The sequence below is a fragment of the Juglans microcarpa x Juglans regia genome, chromosome 7S, assembly GCF_004785595.1.
Source record: "Juglans microcarpa x Juglans regia isolate MS1-56 chromosome 7S, Jm3101_v1.0, whole genome shotgun sequence".
NCBI classification, from domain to species: Eukaryota; Viridiplantae; Streptophyta; class Magnoliopsida; order Fagales; family Juglandaceae; genus Juglans; species Juglans microcarpa x Juglans regia.
In genome coordinates this window covers 12698447-12720271 of record NC_054607.1, presented here as the reverse complement: position 1 = coordinate 12720271, position 21825 = coordinate 12698447, and the positions used below count along the sequence as shown (strand labels likewise).

Genomic DNA, 21825 nt, shown 5'->3' with positions numbered 1-21825 from the left:
CCGAGGATCAAGAACCAACCCAACATACAATAAAAGATTCATTTTTTCAATATTTTCTCAATACTTCTCACATTTAGATTTCATACTAAATGCCATTGTCCTCAAATTATGAGGCACTTCCACACACTCCAAATTAATTGCCCATTGAATTGTTGCTAGCTCAAACACAAAACTGTTGCAAGTGACATAATTGGTCCCCGAAAAACGCAATGTTTCATCTTAAAAAAGTTTCAAAATTTGCAAATAACCTACTCTTATCCCAATCATCCATGGTTGGAGGCCCTAACTTGGATGCCCCTCCCTTACCCAACTCACTAACACCATCATCATCCTCACTATCATCCTCCCCAACACTCTTAACATATCCCGGATCTTCATCCTTTAGCCGTTGAAATGCTTTTTGAAACTTTTCAGCCCTATTTAACATCATATAAGTGGAGTTCCAACGGGTTGCTACATCTAAGCATACACCACTTTTACAAGTAATGTTTTCACTGTCACAACATTGCTTAAATGTGTTCCGCCTTTGTAGAGAAGATTTTACATACTTCACAGTTCCTCTAACTCTTGCAATTGTTGATCATATTCTTTCAACTCATCCCGAACAATCAAATTCAAGATATGAGCACAACATCTCATATGCAAGAACTCATGTTCCAAAATAGTATCCCTTTTATTCCTTGTCTTTTCTTTTGAAAAACGAAACTGCTCCATTATTTGAACTTGCATTATCAAGTGTAATTGTAAATATTTTGGGCCTTCCTTATTCTAGCAAACACATTTCAATTTGTTTACCTAGTGTCTCACCCTTATGGTTTTCAACCTTGCAAAAATTGATAATTTTTTTGTGCATATTCCAATCTTCATTAATAAAATGTGCAGTGAGACACATGTAGTTAAAATTTTACATGGATGTCCATGTACCCATGTTTAGAAAAATGCACTGCCTCTTAAGAGCACTTTTCAGCTTGTCTTTCTCTCTCAAATAAAGTTTATAAATATATTTTGCAATCGTTACATGTGATGGAATCGCATTCCATCTAGGTTGCACAACAAGCATGAATTTCTTAAACCCCTCCCATTCCACATGTTTAAAAAGAAGCTCATCAACAACCAACATTTATGCTAAAGCTTCTCTACACACTTCAACACTAAAAGAAATAGGTACAAGCCTCTCACTGCTTGATCCAGATTGGAAACCCAATATAGATTGGTTTCTATCTACTTTCCTAAATGGAGACTTCTTATATATTTTTTCCAAGTGCCCTAACATTGATTTTGTGCCATTTCTATTAAGATCACAAGCATAAGTCATCCCGCAAAGGTTACATGAAGCCCTAGGTTTCGACTTATCCTCAGTACGAATCTTTGTAAAATAATCTCATACTACTAATCTTTTCCTACCAATAGATGGCTTAGTTACATTAGATTTGGGAGAAAGCGTGTCATTAGTCACCATTGATTCCACAGTCCTTTGACTCCTTTTCATTGTAGGTTGAAAATTGCCATGTATTTCTGTTTCATTTGAAGGATCTATATGTGATTCTGTAGTAACAAAAATAAACATTAATTGTTGAGTCTTCATAGTTTAAATTCTACCATAAAAAACTGCTACCATGTAAAAAATCTGCTATAAAAAAATCTGCTTTAACAAAAATCTGCTTTAAGAAAAAAACTGTTCCCATGTAAAAAAATCTGCTATAAAAATCTCCAGATTTTACAATCATTGCGAGTAAGCATGAAAATCAGTTGATGCAGATTCCAGGGTTTGACTTCTGCTCCAAGAATAAACCCACTCTTACATTGAATTAGACAAGTATTATGCATATTACCTTAGAGGTAATTAATGAAAAAATGATCATATTTAGAAAAGCTTACTCGCAATGATTGTAAAATCTAGAAATACAAGATTTTAAATACAAGATTATAGAAAACTCCCATGGTTCCTTAGGTTTCTATACATGTTAACCATCCACTGATCTAGGCCGCAAAATGGGCACGATTCGATCAACCAACAAGGACCTGATCAACCCAATCGGCAATAATAAACACAATAATAAATTTCGGATTCAAAAACCCTACCCTAATATCACACAACCCAATCAACCCAATCGGCAATTACAGATTCACAACAATCTCAATATCACAAAACCTAATCACAAAAACCCTAATATCACAAAACTCAATCACAAAAATCATAGTAGGCTAGTATGTAATTTCAAAAAAAAAAAAAAAAATACTTACCTTGGGGGCAGATCGGCAAAGAGATTGAGACAGGGGCCGAGAGAGTTGAGAGAAGAGAGATTGAGAGCGACGATGAAAGAATTGAGAGACGAGAGAGTGAGAGGAGAGAGAGTTGAGAGTGAGAGACGGGACGAGAGACGGAGAGAGCAAGTTGCGAGAGGCAAGGCCGCGAGAGCAGAGTGCTGAGAAGTGAGAGATGAGCGGCGGAAAGCGAAATCACGAAGGAGATGATTGAAGATGATTTACTGATTTAGGGTTTTCAAATAGATGAAAACGGCGCCGTTTGGTCTTTGGCCCTTTACTATTTAATTCAAGTTTAATTCTTTTCAATGTGTTTTTATTTTAAATGATAATTAAAATTTATATATTTCATATTTGTAATACATTTAATAGACTGTAGTGATTATAGTGATTTAATATAACTATATATATTTGTAATACATTTAATATACCATAGTCTAATAGTATTAATATTAGCATATTAGTATAGTTATATATTAGTATTAGTTATAGTGATTTAGTATAACTATATTAGTATAAGTATAACTATAGTCTATAGTCTATATTAAACTATTAGAATTAGTTAAATAGTTATAGACTTATATATTAGTATAGCTATATAATATATTAGACTAGTCTAATAGTATTAATATTAGACTACTAGTATAGTTATATATTAGTATTAGTTATGGTGATTTAGTATAACTATATTAGTATAACTATAACTATAGTCTATATTAAACTATTAATATTAGTTAAATAGTTATAGACTTATATATTAGTATAGCTATATAATATGTTAGACTATATAATAGTATTAATATTAGCATATTACTATATTAGTATAGTATAAGTATAACTATGGTCTATATTAAACTATTAGTATTAGTTAAATAGTTATAGACTTATATATTAGTATAACTATAACTATAGTCTATATTAAACTATTAATATTAGTTAAATAGTTATAGACTTGTATATTAGTGTAGCTATATAATATATTAGACTATATAATTGTATTAATATTAGCCTATTAGTATAGTTATATATTAGTATTAGTTATAAATTATATATTAGTATTAGTTATAAACTTTTAGTAAAAACTTTTAGTATTAATAATAAGTATAACTATAATCTATATCCTATATTAGATTATTAGTATTAGTTAAATAGTTAAATAGTCTATAACTACTAGTTATAGACTTATATATAAGTATAGCTAAATAATATATTAGATTATATAATAGTATTAATATTAGACTATTGGTATAGTTATAAGTTATATATTAGTATTAGTTATAAACTATATATTTAATATTAGTATTAGTCATAAACTTTTAGTAAAAACTTGTAGTATTAATTATAAATATAACTATAGTCATTAGTCTATATTAGACTATTAGTATTAGTTATAAACTTTTAGTGATTTAGTATTAACATGTTATGTAATAATTTATAAAATATAATCAGAAATTATTTCATATATGAATATATATAATTATATATAAAAATTTCACATAAAAATTTATAATTATACCTAATATATAAAACTTATATATATTAATATATATATATATATATAATATTTTGTATAAAACTTATATATACAATAATACAAATATTATTTTTTTATATATATTTTTTATTAACCGTTCCGGTCCGGTCCGGGCCGAAAAATCCTAAAACAGGAACTAGCCGGTTTTCATATTCTAAGAACCGGTCCCGGACCGGACCTGTTCAAAACCGGTAACCGAACTGGTTTTCCGGTTTGAATTTACACCCCTAGTTGCAATATATCTTATGGTGCGATAACATTGTTGCAATATATCTCATTGCAAATCCTCTATTTCATTCTCGAACTAAGTACATTGTCATTGATTACCACTTCGTTCATGACCACGTTTATTCCCGCAACCTTATAGTTCGTTTCATCTTTTCCAATGACTAGGTTGTAGATAACTTTACCAAACCTTTACCATCGTCACGGTTTGCAACTCTTCATACCAATCTCGCTACTAGTGAGCTGTCACTTTGACTATATATGGAGGCGTATTACACTAGAAAACTCAACCAAAGATAATCAGTGATGTTGCTCTGCACCTTTGGTGTTGCGGCAATTGGTATCGCAGCCAAACCTAGCCACGTCTCCTACACTAGGGTGGTTCAGAGAAGTGCAACAAGTGGCACTACAACAGAAATGGCCTTTTGCGTCTATTTATTTTCCGTCATTGCAGAAATTATCTAACATTAGAATGTTAGTAACAAAATTTTATCGCCATAACAAAGTTTTACTCAATCCCTAATTTTTTCCAGTCCACTAAAATCATTTCGAAATGCAATTTTTGGAAAAATGATATAAAATTTATGATGCTAACAAATTCAGTTAAATGCAATTCATTCGTATTTGCAGTAAGATAATAAGTGCCACAAAAACAACATTGTTTGAGGCAACAAATTCACCATTTTTGTCATTAGTTCTAGGGACGCAATAGTTCAATTTCCAGCAAAATGTTTATATTTGCGGCACTGCTACTTAGCCACAAATATAACTGACCTTTATCTACAATTCATTGGCATTTGTGACGAGATAATATGTGCCACAAAAAACCATTATTTGCGGCATTATCATTATTTACAACAATATTTTTTGTGTCGGAAAACTATTTTCCTGCAAATAATTTATATTTATGACATAAATAGTTAGTCAAAAATATTTTCGAGACCACGTGAATGACCTTTTACGTAACACAAATATTGCATTTGTGAAGATCTTTATTGATGCAAATAGTAAATAATTGCAGCAATATATATATATATATATATATAAGCGACCATAAAAGAAACTCGCGAATAATATTTTGTTATGATGATATCTTACATTTGCATCACAAAAATAATGCCGCAAATGTATTTTTCTCTACCATCGGCTTTTACTTTTACATTTAGTTTTTTTCCATAATGGTAGCGATATATTTCACTGTAAATATGAGCCGTTTTGCGACATACACAAGTTTGGACGCTATAAACCTTTTGAGACGCTTTAATAGCGTCCATATTGTGTCGATTGGATTTGAACGAAAATAATTATTGACGTCGTTTTGTGGGACTTTCACATTGACTTAATGCGATGCAAAATGCTGTTTTTGTTGTATAGTGTGGGTTGCACGCAGTGCAACATGCACCCTCAACACCGAGCACTACAGCATGCAGATGTTGCCCCTGTGTGTTGCACACCCAAAAGTGTGTTGCGAAGCACTATGCAAAGTCAATTGCATGGGTCACAACGGTCACTACAACGACAAGCACTACTACCATAGTTGGTAGCGCTTTTGTTGCCACATGCTCTGTTGCAGATGGGCTCTGCACAGAACAAGAAACATCTCTACTTCGCCCAGAGCAGTACACATCATGCAGGTGCTGCGAGCGAGCTTTGTCGTGCACAGAGCAACGTCATTGCTTCACGTAGTCAGCACTCTGGCCTTTGTACCGTGCTGCTATGCAAGGTGACTCATGCCGCGACGTGCAATGATGGTCAGTGCAAGCTTGCGTTCCTGCCTCTAAAGTTACTTTGCAACAGGCCGGTGTTGAACAACTACCATGAAGAAGCATATATTGGAAACCATGCACAACACTAGCTGAGAAGGGTGGCCCTGTTGAGAGAGGTAGTGGCGTCGGCGACTCTATACAAATTATTCCTGGATGAATAGTAACCGTAGGGTTAAAAATTAAGATTGTATTTGAGTAGTGAGGTAATCTCAGTTATTTTGTGAATAATAGTGAAAAAGTAATGAAAAAGTAATAATAGAATATTAAATAGTAGTGAATAGTAATAAAAAGTAAGTAAAAAATAATAATAAAATAATAAATAATAGTGGAGTATTCTACTCCACTACCCAAACTACTAGCCCTAACAGTGCCTTTTTTGGGTAATGTATTTAGGTTGTCAGCTTCAAAAAATTTTGGAGTATTAACTCTCAATCTCTAAAATGAATGTCTGGAGTTTGAAACCCCCTCAAAAAAAAAAAAAAAAAAAAGAACAAAAAAAAAAAAAAAAAACAAACCCACCCTTGTTTTTCTAAATAATAGAAAAAAAAATTAGAGTGGCTTGATGTGAATTGGGACGTGAACCCAGCAAGCCCAGGATTGCGCTACAGCTATGCACCTAGAAAGGCTCGGCCCGCTAGCTAAGTGGCCAAGCCTAGTGGTGTAGGATACACAAGGAAAAGCTCAAAAACATGTTTTTGACAAAATAGTTGGTAAATTCTTTTGTTAAAATAACTTATTCAACAAATACATGCCAAGTGAACATATATTTGTTTTTTTAAAATATGTTTTTGCATAATTATGATTATTGAATATATGCATGTCTTTGTATTATAAGGTCATTTTATCGTATTTGTTAGGCATTTTACTTTATGTTTTTGGGTCAAATGTGACGATTTTGTATATGTATAGTGATTACATATAATTACATGAGTTTGCTTTAGCACTTGAACTTGTTACTCTAATTTTAGAAACTTTTCTTCAAATTTTTTTAATATGATAAAGTAGAGGATCATGTAGCTTGAGTTTATGCCATCCATGTTTATGAATGGCCCCAATGAATTTTTTTGATCTATGAAGAAATTGTTTTTGCATGTGACTAACTCATTAGATTGCTTACCTTCCCAGGAGTATGGTTGAAATTGACTTGAAATTAATCTCCTATAAGATAAAATAAATTAGAAATTAATAATTAGACATCATGACACAAGAGATAATTAAGAAGCATAGCAAATTTTTGATATTGCGATGTGTGTTAATTATTTTGTTCTAACTTATATTGACATGGAAAATTTCTTAGATATGTCTGCAATTAAATGCGCATAGGAAGTCACATTGAGATAACCGAAAAGAAGCATAGAGATTGGGTATGCGACTTAATTGGCACATTAATCTCCTCCATAAACAATAGTTGAAAACAATGACGATTCTTGTTAGTGTCAGATAGATTTAGACTATCATTATAATAAAAATCTCTTAAAGGTCTTGAGTGAAATTGTAAGTGAACATGGAACACATGCACTACGATTTTGATTAAAGTTGAAGGCATCGACTATCACATAGAGCCAAACTAAAATCAAATCATTCATTGCTGATTACTTCTATACTAATAACTAACTTATTTTTATGCCACTTAATTCTACACTCAAATTTATACTAGTGTCTCAACTCAAATTTGTGATTTTCTTATATATACAGTAGTATTTCAACTCAAATTTGTGATTTTCTTAATATTATATTTTTGACATCAATATCTCTATTTTTTTAATGTTTTCAACGTATATTTATATTAGAAAATTTCAATTCTTTCATATAAATTTATATATATACACACAAATACATATATGATATACACTTACATGTACATATATTTATTTTTTATTAACTATCAGTTTATATATATATATAGTTAATTTTGAAATGGTACATCAAAAAGTACCAACGCCAAAATATTTTATGTACCGCCCCGGTTCCGGATGGGTCGGATAGTTACTCATTTTCACACAAAAATCATGTCTCAACCATATAATCATAGACCCCAAAGTTTTCAATGACACATAACACTCGTTATTTCAAATCAACTACTCCAATAAGATTAATCTAAACACCACAAAAACTCAAAATTAACATCATTTCTTCAAAATACTAGGTTAACAGAGCAAAACAAAACTATTAAATAAACTCTCTAATAATAAAAAATACCCTTTTTGTACTTAATCTGCTATGGTCACATAGTCTTACCCATGCTTTCTATTCTTGATCTCTAGCTGAAACTTCCAAAACATCTAAAAATATTGTGGAGATATGGGGGTGAGTTATTAACAACTCAGTAATCAAATAATATATGCTAGTATGTAAACATGAGCATTTTCAGAAAGTTCGGTATACAGAAACAAAATATTTCATTTTCATATGCACATCTCAAAACGTATTATCAGAAAAATCAGAGCGACTTTTCAAACTGTTCATATTCAAAGACCCTTTTCATATTAAAAAACCAACTGTTCATATTTAAAAACACTTTGACATAACATAACTAAACATCTTCATCTTATCATATCATATCGTATCGTATTATATCATATTATGTCATGTCACCGTATCATATCTTATCATGTCATGTCACCGTATCATATCTTATCATATCATATACTATGTTTAATCCTCAAGGTAAGATTGTGCTATCCCCGGTGGCCAAACTAGATAGTATCATATTGTAAAACTTCTCCTTATTCATTCTTGGAGTCCCGATTGTGCACACAGGAAAAAAATACATAAAAGACCACTTTGTTTCCAAAGTGGATGCACTCATATCATATTATATCATGTTAGTACCAACTATATCACGTGAATCAGTATCATCATATCAAAACCAAAATCAGAATCAGAATAAAAATAGATAAGTCATGCCAAAGATTTTTCAGATGTATATCATATCAAATCACGTGCTGAACACATTCATATAATTTTTATATGATCAGAACAGATCCAGACATTTTCATATAATATGTCAAATATTGCTCATGTCTAAACTATTCATGTCAAAAAGTAGTTTTTCTCTTTCATATAGATTTTATGAGTGAATGCAGAATACATAACTGAGATTGTTTTTACATTTTCTTTTCAAAACATAATATGCACATTTTTACAAACTAACCCCAGTTTATTTTCTTTTTATGCAAATCTAGTATAGGAACCCCGTTTACTTGGACTTTTTAGCTTTTTAGAATCTTTCCACAAATATGCCAAATGAATGCCAATCATCACCTATATGGAATACTAAATGTTACTAAACTTCTAAAAGAATGGCTAAAAATCTCTATCTACTTAAATTCATACTACATAAATAGTTTTGATAATTATTTAGATATCAGAAATCGTATATATACTATTATCAATAAATATATTCTTAACTTATTATAATATAATTGTTTTATCAAATACGGCAAAACAACTTAAATTCATTTCGAAAATTAACTTAATCATATTTAAAACTTGTCTCTCTATAAATTATTATTAAAACGATAATTTAATACTGCCAATATATAATATAGTAGGAAATCATAAATTTCTTAATCAATAGTAATTCATAAAATATCCTTAATAATACTTATATTAAAAATAATTTAAACTGCTAATCATATCTAATTTAAACCATCAAAGATTTATTTCTATATAATAGGCTTTCTATATAATAGGCTTAAAGCGTTTTAAAATAAAAGATTGAATACTTACTATATACTACCAAACTAATTATAAAATTAATACTAGATAATTTTATTAAAGTCTTTAAATATTTTCTGTGAAATCAAGATTATGGCTAATATTTTTTATCCGAATAAGCTCATGCCTAATATAACAATACTAAACACAACCCAAATTAAAATAATACGTTAGTCTCTTAATACAATAAAATAAAGTTCATTAAAAATTATTAACATTGTTTTTGTAAAATACAACAAATCCATTTTAAACTGCATCAAGCTCATAAGAAGTAAGCTCATTTAAAAAAATGTTTCAACATTTTCTAAAATATAAAAGCCAATCTACACTTACAATTTATAACTTATTAAAATATTTATATCAAACTCAAATAATATATAAAGCAGAAAAACTCATTTAGTAAGACATACTCAAATCGATCTTAAAGCATTTAGAATAAAATAAAATCTTATTATTTATTACTGAAAATAGTTATAACAATTATTACTATATAACCAAAATTTAAGATCTTTAAATACTATCTATATAAAATTATAATTTCATGCTAAACATGACTTACATGAAACATCTCAAATAAATTAAACTCAATATCAAAATAAACATCAAATGGAAAGAAAGCATACTGACTTCTAAACTAGATGTAGAAATATAATTATACTTAAAACAATTTCTTTACTATGCTTTACAAATGTTATATGACAAAGTATTAAAAGTGGCTTATTTACACTATTCAACAAATCTGTAGGTAGGAACCAAAAACCAGAAAAAAGCAAACAGAATACTGGAGAAAGACAAAATTGTGCGATAAAGTCTAGGCTCACCGAGAGAAATGGCCAGGGATGACGAAAGCGGTGGTTGGCTAGGTCAATGGTGTACGGTGCGACTGAAGAGCACTGTGTCAAAAATGTAGAGAACTGAATAATTTTATTGCAAATGACTTGCTTAATACAATGATACGTTCTGATTTAAATAGATACAAGAGGCTAGACTAAGTATGGAAATAAACAAATATAAGGAAAGAATTAATATTTACAAATCAATGACTATTCCTATAATTATGGAGATGATTCCGTGGCTGATTTTGTGCAAGTTGGAATCCTGAGAATGAGCAGATTGGGTTGTGTCAATACTCCCCCTCAAGTTGGCGCATGAAGATCCGTAATGCCCAACTTGCATAAAAGTGATGAAAAAGTTCTCGTCCTAAGGCTTTGGTGAAGATGTCCTCAATTTGCTCATATGATGACGTATGGACTGCAGTGAGGAGACCAGATCGGATCTTATCTCGAATAATGTGACAATCAATCTCAATATGCTTGGTACGTTCATGGAACACAGGATTATGAGCAATGTACAGAGCAGATTGATTATCATAATGTAAGTTGAAAGGTTCAGGATGAGAAATACCAAAATCAGTGAGGAGTTGTTTTAACCAGGTGAGCTCGCAAGTAGTGACGGCCATGGCACGATATTCAGCTTCAGCGGAAGAGCGAGCTACTGTCGTTTGTTTCTTGGTGCGCCATGAAATAGGACTTGTGCCAAGCTGAATGAAATAGCCGGTGGTAGAGCGACGAGTAGTAGGACAGCTGGCCCAATCTGAATTAGTATAAGCAGTTACATGTAAAGTAGTGGAAGAGGAAAAGAAAATGCCTTGGCCTGGGCTGCCTTTGATGTACCGAAGAACACGAGTGGCGGCTTGCATGTGCAGAAGACAGGGGGCATGCATAAACTGACTGAGGATGTTCACTGCAAAGACAATATCAGGCCGAGTGATGGTCAGGTAGATGAGTCGTCCCACGAGTCGCCGATAGGCACTAGGGTCAGAAAGAAGGGCGCTATCTTGATTTGTGAGCTTCAAGTTTTGTTCCATGGGAAATGAAGCGATCCGGGCGCCAAGTTGACCACTGTCATTCAGAATATCAAGAGCATATTTTCGTTGATTTAGGAAGATGCCTTTTTGTGAACGCACAATTTCGTGACCAAGAAAATATTTGAGGGGACCGAGATCCTTGGTTTTGAAATTGGTAGAGAGTGCATGTTTGAATGTCTCAATTTGGGAAAGATCATTTCCAGCAACCAGAATATCATCAACGTAGACAAGTACAATGGTGATACTCGTGGGTTTGACCAAGGTGAATAAAGAGTGATCTGCTTGAGATTGAGTAAAACCTGCATCAAGAAGCACAGATGTTAGTTTAAAAAACCAGTTGCGGGATGCTTGTTTGAGGCCGTAAAGGGATTTGCGGAGGCGGCAGACACGAGTCTCCCCCTTAGGGCAATATCCAGGAGGTGGTGTCATGTATACTTCTTCATCAAGATCACCATGTAAGAAAGCATTGTGGACATCGAGTTGGTGAATGATCCATTGCTGAGCAGCGGCTACAGCAAACAAGCACCTAACAGTAGTCATTTTTGCAACAGGTGCAAAAGTCTCATGATAATCGAGGCCTTCAACTTGAGTGTAGCCTTTTGCAACCAGGCGAGCTTTATACCTTTCAATTGAACCATCGGCTTTGAGCTTAGTTTTAAAGACCCATTTGCAACCAATGGGCTTTTTACCAGGAGGGAGTGGTTCAAGTGTCCAGGTATAATTGGCTTCAAGTGCACGGAGCTCATTAGACATTGCTTCACGCCAGTGGGAATGACGAAGGGCAGTGGAATAGCAAGAAGGTTCAACAGAAGAGGTAAGAGCATGTAAAAATGTAAGATGAGGAGTTGAGAAATGAGAGTATGAAAGAAAAGCAGATAAAGGGTGAGCAGTACCTGAGGTTGATGTAGCGAGTGATGATGCCATGGGCTCTGCGTGTAGAGTCGGACAAACATAATCCTGAAGGTAAGCCGGTCGAGAAGTAGTGCGGCGAGGACGAAGAGAAGTAGAGGGAGAGGGAGAGTCTATGGTGGTAGGAGAAGGAGGAGGGGGTGGTGTTGGTAGGATTGATTCGGGAAGCGGTAATGAGAGGATAGGTCAGGAACGGGTAAGGGAAGAATAGGGAGAGAGGGATGAGAAATATCTGGAAGATCTTGAAAAGGAAAGATGTCTTCATGGAAGGTAACATCTCGAGAAAGAAAGATTTTGTGTGTGTCGAGATTATAGAGTTTGTATGCTTTGTGATTAATGGGATAGCCGAGAAATACACATTTGGAGGCACGGGGGGAGAATTTATCTCGATGAGCACAAAGGGTTTGTGCGTAACATAAACAACCGAACACACGGAGGTGATTGTAATTTGGAATGGTGTTGAAGAGAATTTCAAAAGGAGATTTATTTTGAAGAAGGCGACTCGGTGTGCGGTTAATGAGATATGCTGCTGTAAGTACACAGTCTCCCCAAAATTTAAGAGGCAAGTGTGCTTGGAAGCGAAGACTACGAGCAATATTGAGAAGGTGCCTGTGTTTTCGCTCCGCAACGCCATTTTGTTGCGGAGTTTCAACGCAAGTACGTTCATGAATAATGCCGTGATTGTGAAGATAGGATTGAAATTTTTGAGAAAGAAATTCTTGGCCATTATCAGTGCGAATTTTTTTTATCATGGTATTGAACTGAGTTTGAACAAGGGCAAAAAAATGTATGAGATTTGTATATGCCTCTGATTTATAACGCATAAGATAGATCCAAGTGGTGCGGGAAAAATCATCAACTATAGTGAGAAAATAATGAGAACCACAAATAGAAGAAGTATGGTAGCCACCCCAAATGTCACAAAATATTCTATTGAAAGCAAAAGAACTTTTATTATCACTAGAGGAAAAAGGCAAACGTGTGTACTTAGAACGAGCACAAACATCACAATTTGAAAGAACATGAGAATTATTAAATAATTGAGGAATAAGAAGACGAGAAGGATGACCTAGGCGTCGGTGCCATAAGTCTTTATTAGCAGTGGATTGTACGGAAAGAGCCAGAACATTGTTGGGCCGGTACACATAAAGCCCATTGCAAAAATCACCCGCTCCAATCAGCCTCGTCGACTGTGGGTCCTGAGACAAAAAATTTTTAGAGGAAAAAGAAACAATGCAATTTGTGTTAGTTGTGAGTTGAGGGACAGATAAGAGATTAAAATGAAAGTCAGGGATATAATAGACATTTGAGAGGGTAAGATTTGGGGACAATTTACAAGAGCCGATACCCATAATGGAGAGGGTATGGCCATTCGGCAGCTTCACCGAGAGAGAAGGGGGAGGGGACTTGCGATCAGAAAATAGTCGGCGATCGTGGCACATGTGCGCACTAGCGCCGCTGTCCACGACCCAGTCGTGGTGGCTGTCAAAGAAGGAAGGGGAAGAAGTGACATTACCGACGAAGTTGGAGGAAGGAGTTGTCGGGGTGAGCAAGTCCAGCAATTTTTGGTAGAGCTCCGAAGTCAATCCTGGTACCGGCGAAGAGTCTAAGGAAAAAGAGGCTTGATTTGCGACTGGAGCCAAGTCAGACGGTGGTTTTCCGAGTAGTGAGGGACGCGGCTTGAAGCGTGGGTCACGGCCAGATGGGTATCCAATAACTCTCCAGCATCGATCACGGGTGTGACCCGTTTTGCCACATTCAGTGCATCGGAGATGGCTTCGGGCGGTGCTGGAGTGAGCGACTACGAAGGCCATGGAATCCGTCGGCAGTGGGCGGATGTGCAGAAGGCACTGCTGCTCTTCCTGAAATAAGATAGAAAAAACTTTTGTGATGGGGGGAAGAGGTTCCATAGCTAGGATTTGGGTTCTAAGTTGGGCAAAAGAGTCATTGAGGCCAAGAAGGAACTGGAAGACGCGTTCATCATCGGCTTGTTTCTACAAATCCGTGAGGTCAGTGTGGTTTTGAAGATGGCTTAATTCATCCCATATTTGTTTGATATGTTTGTAATACTCATGAATAGAGGTGGTGTTTTGTTGCAGGGAGGAAAGCTCACGTTTGAGGTGATAGAGACGAGCATTATTGCCGTGGCTGAAACGAGATTGAAGGTCAATCCAAACATCTCGTGGATTGGTGTGGTATTCAAGGGAGTTGGCTAGAGATGGACTGATGGAGTTTAAAATCCAGGTAAGAACCATGTCCTTGGTTTGGTTCCATTGGTTGTATTCTAGAGATTTCGGATCAGGGGTGGGAAGAGAGCCATCAACAAAACTGAGTTTGTTCTTGGTGTTGAGTGCTCGAGTCATGGCTTTTTGCCATTTTGGGAAATTGTCTCCTGTAAGGAGACCAGAGACGAGGATTAGACTAGGGGAATTAGAGGGGTGGAGGGTATATGGAGAGATAACAGTGGAGGTTGAAGAAGAAGAAGACATGGAGGTGGAGGAGGACGAGGAAGCTATGGAGTTCTCGGGAAGGGAATGGATCGTGTTTAGGCTGATACCATGTCAAAAATGTAGAGAACTAAATAATTTTATTGCAAATGACTTGCTTAATACAATGATACGTTCTGATTTAAATAGATACAAGAGGCTAGACTAAGTATGGAAATAAACAAATATAAGGAAAGAATTAATATTTACAAATCAATGACTATTCCTAGAATTATGGAGATGATTCCGTGGCTGATTTTGTGCAAGTTGGAATCCTGAGAGCGAGAGAAAGAAAACATACTCTTGGCAAGGAGAGAGAGAGAGTTTGAGGTTGGAAGAAAGAGAGAAAACAACCAAGAAAAAAAGAGGGAGAGAGAACTCGAGAGGTGGGGGTTGCAGGTCGGAATGGGAATTCTTCATCTCAGGCGTCTTTTGTTGCCTACGAAGCTGCCTGAGGGTGGTGGGTGATCGTGCAGGGGCTGGCGTGTGCGTGGGGCTGGTTCCCGTTTGAGGACACGGAGAGGCTGGGTTGTGGGGGTTGTCCCACAGTGCTGCAAGTAGGCGCGACTGGTTGCTTCCGTCATGCGTCCTGCATGGTTTGGAGGTGGAAGGAGGTTCACAGAGGAGGAGACGTGCAACAATTTGCTTTCAAGTTTGGGGTGACTTTGGTTTGTTTCAGTGTAGAAAAATAGAGGAGGAGGAGGAGGCTTGCATGTGGCGGTGTGTGCACCAGAAGACTGTCTGTGGGAGGCGTGAAGTGGTGCTCCTCTGCTTGGATGCTGGTGGAAAAGATACAATTTAGCAAGAGCGTGCAGTTGCGCAAATGGGCCATTGGTTGTCGTCGTGTGCATGGTGCACGCTTGAAACTGGATGTGAGTAGTGGATAAAGAAAAATAAACTGACAGAGAAGATCAAAGAGAGAGAGAGAGAGAGAGAGAGAGAGAGAGAGAGAGAGAGAGAGAGAGCATTTACAAGGTAAAGTTTATGTGAGAACCCGTAATGGCATTGAAGGCGCACGGGAGAGGGAAATAAAAGAATGAGGGAGAGCAGTTGTTGAGAGAAATTAGGATGTGGGTAATGGGGAAGGAAAACTGTCGAGGAAACCGTCTGATATTGGTGGAGAGAAGAGAGGGAGCAAAATTAAATAATAAAAAAATAATGAAGAGAATAAAATAATAGTAATAATAATAAAATAAATAAATAAAATAAGAGTGCATATGCTACTATAAATGGGGCGGTTTTCCTTAGAAACATAGCTTCTCTATGTGCCTGGATTAAGATTGGGCCGGGTGTTACGTTTTATTTCAGCATTTAAACCGGAATAATTTTAAAAAAACCAGAATCTAAAACATTGGAAGTTGCTTGACAGTACTTATCCCGAAACATGTTATTGGTGATGGTCTGTGTATTTATGATATATTTGGTGCGATATCCTCTGACCATGACTGTCATTTGGGTTGGAAAGACAATTTGGAGGGTGGGATGCTCAAAAAATGGAATGAGATTCTGCCTAACAAAGGCATTAGAATCGTCAATCGATACGATGCATCGACATTGTGTGGTCGGCTTGAAATAGAACCAGATGCCTTTGTTGTTGGAAACATCCAGAGCCTTTATGTACATAACTCGACGGATCTGCTTGCATTTGCCACACCGGGAACACAAACAAAATCACAGATTTTTCCATTTCCTCTTGCTGTTTTCTTTTGCTAATCTCCACACCTGCCAAGTCCCTTTCATAAAAGAAATGGCAAATCAAGTACTCACCCAAGATCAGATCACCCAGTTCAATGAGGCCTTCAATCTTTTCGATAAGGATGGCGATGGTCTCCTTTCTTAGATCCCTCTCTGACGTTTTTCGTATTTTCTTCATATATTTATGGCCTTGTTTCATTGTTTGTTCATAATCTAAGTTTTGTATTTTATGATGAATATATTTATCATCGCAATGGATTTGGTTTTTCAAGAAAATTGTAAACATCACCCCTCCTTACACATGCACTTACAATGGAAGATTTATAGTGGTCTTACATCTCTTACTTTCGTGGTTTTCCAAGAACTGCTCCAGGTTGCATCACTACTGGAGAGCTTGGGAGCGTCATGCGGTCACTGGGGCAAAACCCAACTGAAGCAGAGCTTTTGGATATGATCAAGGAGGTTGATAATGATGGTAGTGGTACCGTCGACAAACCTGAATTCCTTAAGTTGATGGCAAGGAAGACGATGGACTCTAATTTCGAGGAGGAGCTCAAAACGGCTTTCAAAATGTTCGACAATGATCAAAATGGCTTCATTTCCGCAGCTGAGCTCCGTCATGTCATGAAAAATCTTGGCCATGATAAGCTGACAGATGAGGAAGTTAATGAGATGATTCTTGAGGCCGATGTCGATGGCGATAACCTGATCAACTTTGATGAGTTTGTCAGAGTCATGATGGCCAAGTGAGTACCAATCACCTAAAACTAGAAATTGGAAAGCAGAAAAAACATAAAATATTTGTGACATTTTTCGTTGGTATCTTCAACTTTGTTTGCCTAGTCTCTTGTTGCTTAGCTTGTTGTGTCTTATAACTAACTACACATTTGGTAATTTGTTTCTGCCTTTATGGTGTCATGAACCTAAGAACTATTGGATGAGTATGATGTTTTTACTTATGTTTGTTTAAATTTGTTGAGGGTGTAGGTTATCTTATTTTTGGTTGAGCAATGTTTTAACTACAAAAATATTTCATAAAGATAAACTCACATACTTACATAACTTGAACACTTCTCTTTTTCTGATACCATGTGAAATTATCAATTGTCCCAAAAGCTTAAGCTAATGGAAAGATGTAGATTTTATTATTTGTATTATATTCTTAACAATCCCCCTCAAATGTGGGTTAGTCTCTTCCTCAATGAGTAGACTCAACACATGTAATATTTAATTAAATAGGTAGAGTGTAGAGTCAGTGCTCGAATTTAGGATCTCTGCTCTGATACCATTTAAAATCATGACTTGTCTCAAAATTTTAAGCTGATGGAAAAATGTAGATTTTATTATTTGTAATTGTATTATATTCTTAACAAGTATTGTGTTTGATCAAACCATGACATTTCGGTTTCATTATTGCCCTGAAAGATGGAATGGGATTCGACGTAATAGAGGCATTAGAATCAGAACAAATGTGTGGCCTACGTACTAAAGGATATGTGGGAAGAAAGAAAAGAACCAAACATGGATGCCTTGATTTTTTGCCAAAGTTTCACAAAGATGGCGATCAAATTCCCATCTAGAGTGATGGGGAATCTATCCGTGTTGAAACAAATCATTGTGGACTCAAGAGAACTTTATGCAGATTCTTTGGGTTATTTCTCTTCGTGCTTTCTTCTTTTGTACGCACACATTTTCTACTCTTATATTGCTTTAATATCAATTAATGATTTTTTCTGTGCTTTGACCTCTTAAGTTATATAATTTTTAGAGAAATACATTAGACCCAAATAGATCTCACAAAAATAAAGCTATAAACTGACATGACTTGATGTGGTATGTTTGATTATAAAATTAATTTTATTGTAAAGTAGATCTAATATATCATATAAACTAATGTCAATTTTTGAATTTATTTTTATTCGATCTCTCTGTAGCGCTCTGTTTAGCAAGGTAACAAATATATATATGGGAGTGATGAGTTCTTTGTTTTTTATTTTTATTTTTTCTGTTGAATTATTCTGACCACATTTTTAATCAGATTACCTTCTTTTCACCCAAAGTTTTAATCAGAATTTGACCACATTTCCTGGACTTGACCATGCGTGCTTGTATGTTCATTGGCATATCATGATATAAGTAGGAGTAGCTATTCTTCATTTTAGAATCGTTTTACATTTCCAATAATATGTTAATTTTTATACAAGCATGGACATATTTATAGCAGTTTTATATGTCTACCTCTTGAATCGACGCTAAATATGATTGTGAATAACAAAATTTATGACGAAGAATAACACCTAAACAGAGCTATATCTACTTGAATTTGATTTAATTTCAGAAGAAGAGGAAGGCCGGCAGATGAAGAGAGAAATGGCTCAGCCTGCAGACACTCAAAGGTCAGTACCAACAAGAAAGGTCATCGTTTCTGCTGTATCCTTTAGGTCGACCAAACTAATTATATATATGGTCGTGCTTGCTTCACGTTGTCATCCAAATAACTACTCTCTAGTATCTTATAATAAAGTCCTAAAGTTCTGAATACTTGGATTTTGCTTTGGTTTTTAGTTCAACTATATATGGGAAAGTGAAGAAACATTCTAGGAAAGTGCTACATGCTCGATCGGTACCCCAAATGCTCTGTCTCAGTTGCCTTTATGAAGCAAATTAATTAAGTGTTAGTAACAAAGTTGCAAATAGGAATGTAATCGATCTAGGTCGAGTCGATTCTTTGGGTTTTTGAGTAAGTTTGACTCAAATAACTCAAGCTTAAATTGGGAGCTCACTGAGCTGGCCGTCAAACACAAATTTAAGCCGAGTCGAGTTATTTATTGATATTTACCCTTGCTTTTTAACTAGTCCGAACTAGCCAAGTCGAGGTATTATTTGAGTTTTGCTCGTACCCTTTTAAATTTTTTTATTATTTATTTTTGAATGAATTGAATAATTAAAAATATAAAATTACAAAAAAGCAATTAAATTTAATGAAATTTTACAACTAATATATAAACCCTATATTGAATTATAAGATTATAAAAATTATATGAAAACGTTTTTTTTATGGTTCCTACATTGTAGTATATGAAACTCCTAAATCCCACATACATTATATATATTCTAATAATGCTACTATAATTTAAGCACTTAAGTACTTAAACGTATAATTATGGACTATATTCAATATATTGGCGCAAATGGCAAGTAATTTGGTTACATACTACATGTTTAATTATAAAGGTTATTATACTTATATAATTCAATTTTAATATGTACAGAAGCGTATGCACGCGCGCGCGCACACACACACACATATATATATATAAGAATAGTAATATATAGAAATATAATTATATATTCAACGAAGTATGGATGAGCTCTAATCAGTCGAGCAAATAAGCCAAGTCAAACACAAACAAGCAGGCCTTAACGAATCTTAATCAAGTCGAGTCAGATTTAATCAAGTATGTGTCATTAATACTAATCAAGCGGATTTATGCTTTTCACGATCAATTTTTTTATGAGGTGAGCTTGGTTCGAGTTTAGCAGAGTGAATATCGGGCGAACAATCGTACGGATTGATTCATTTATAGCACTAAATGCAAATCTTAAAGCATGAAGCCATGAACTCTATATGAGAAGATCACATTTACTCTATACAACCAAAGATAATCATACTATAGTTCTAAACCAAACGCTTCAAGAACAAATATTGTAAATTGTGAAAGTGTCAACTTAGGAATGTTTACATATTAAGACCATACTAGAGGCTTTAAGGATAAGAATTCAAAGACGAATATAAGTATTCTTCTTTCTTGTTCGCCAACCTCATTCATGAAATGAACCTAATTTTGAAGTTGAAAAAAATACAAGTCTACGGCTCAGCGAGTGAATAGTAACCAACTAATCTAGGTGATTGTTAGACCCTTTTATTCCCTCTATAGTCTAAATAATTAATTCATGTGTATTTCTAACTGAAAAATATGGGAGAATAGAATGAATAAATTCGTGGGTCTCATCCTCTATTTATAGAGAATGAAGTGGCAGCATGTATAAGATCACAACTCTTAACTTGTGACTTTTCAACTATCAATTACTGGTTTAAAGGTTATGATGTTTCACTTGTAGACCAAGGGGTATGTGCCTAGCTTAGTGGTCAGTAGGTGCTTCCCTTGGGGAAGGGACGACACTAGTTTGAATCTCCATAAGTGTCTTTTCAATTAAATAGATTTTTGAAGCATTACACCCTATTAAAGTGCCTTTTTGCCCATGTGCAAGCACCCAAGTGTTGTGACTCTTTGACCCATGTGCAAGGCTTGGCCGGCCCAAGCATTGTGTCTGTCCAAGTCCAACACTTCACAAAATAAAACAAATTGCATTGTGGAGTTTTGTACTCCTACCATTTCATTTGAAATGACATACCATTACTACTAAATTAATACATCTCTTTGAGATAGTGGTTCACGTAAATAAATAATAACCAACATTCAATAAATTCATATATTTAATATCATAATCTATAATAAATATAACAATCCCCCACTTAGATCGTGATATTAAATTTTCAGTCAAATATTGATATTCTCATACATACAAGAAGGTATCTCTTGATTTAAACCTTCAATTAGTGTAAGCATATCAAATTCTTAACAAAGTCAATGGTGACCTAGGTTTAAACCAAGACTTTATACGTTAATAACGGAAATACCACACACATAATTTATCCAATTTTAGCGAGATAACTCACCAATTATTTGAACTAATACATGTGCTCCATCGTGGCATTCATGAACATTTACAAAAGTAAACCTTAAACTTTTGCTAGAAGTTGTCCCCACCTCTTATGTTCACATAGGTAAAGTTCCTTTTGTGTCTTTGTTACTTCAGATACTTATACAACTATTGAACTTCATTAAGAGTATAATACTCATCCTATATTTAGCGTAACAGACAACACTGACCATCCTGGAAGGGTTTCTCACATTAAAATTTTAGTGCTATCTCAGCCACTTAACTGTAACTTGTTATCACCCATTAAACCTTAGACTATTTATTAATAGTGTAAGGTTGGATTCCTATTACAAGTGACTTTTTAAAAGAATGGTTTCAAACCCATTCTACTAGATGCATTATTCACCATATCTCTTGAGAGTCCATTTGTGAAAGGATCCACCAAGTTTTTACTTGACCGCATATATACAATAGTGATAATACCATCACTTCTTAATTGTTTGACATATTCATGTCTAAAACTAATATGTCTAGATTTTCCATTATAGACCTTACTATAAGCCCTAGACATAGTAGCTTCACTATCAAAGTACAAAGAAATGACTGACATCGGTTGTGGCCACAACTTTATGT

General features: G+C 34.7%; 1 protein-coding gene across 2 annotated transcripts; it reads left to right on the top strand.

The window, feature by feature from the left end:
* The first annotated feature begins 16403 nt into the window (after positions 1-16403).
* Positions 16404-19008, top strand: LOC121241720 (calmodulin-5/6/7/8-like). Of its 2 annotated transcripts, none has more exons than XM_041139608.1 (3): positions 16404-16598; positions 16841-17213; positions 18812-19008. In XM_041139608.1, exons 1-3 carry the CDS (start codon positions 16520-16522, stop codon positions 18906-18908), a joined length of 549 nt encoding a protein of 182 aa, XP_040995542.1. In that variant the 5' UTR covers positions 16404-16519; the 3' UTR covers positions 18909-19008. The 2 variants fall into 2 exon arrangements, with proteins under 2 accessions (XP_040995542.1, XP_040995541.1); XM_041139607.1 differs by having other exon boundaries at positions 16413-16598; positions 18809-19008.
* Positions 19009-21825: the final 2817 nt, after the last annotated feature.

Excerpts from the sequence above, each read along its gene's own strand:
- LOC121241720 (XM_041139607.1), top strand. The coding sequence starts at position 16,520 with ATGGCAAATCAAGTACTCACCCAAGATCAGATCACCCAGTTCAATGAG. Across the intron at positions 16,599-16,840 it reads TTTCGATAAGGATGGCGATG|GTTGCATCACTACTGGAGAG; the intron begins GTCTCCTTTCTT and ends GAACTGCTCCAG. Across the intron at positions 17,214-18,808 it reads GTCAGAGTCATGATGGCCAA|AAGAGGAAGGCCGGCAGATG; the intron begins GTGAGTACCAAT and ends TAATTTCAGAAG.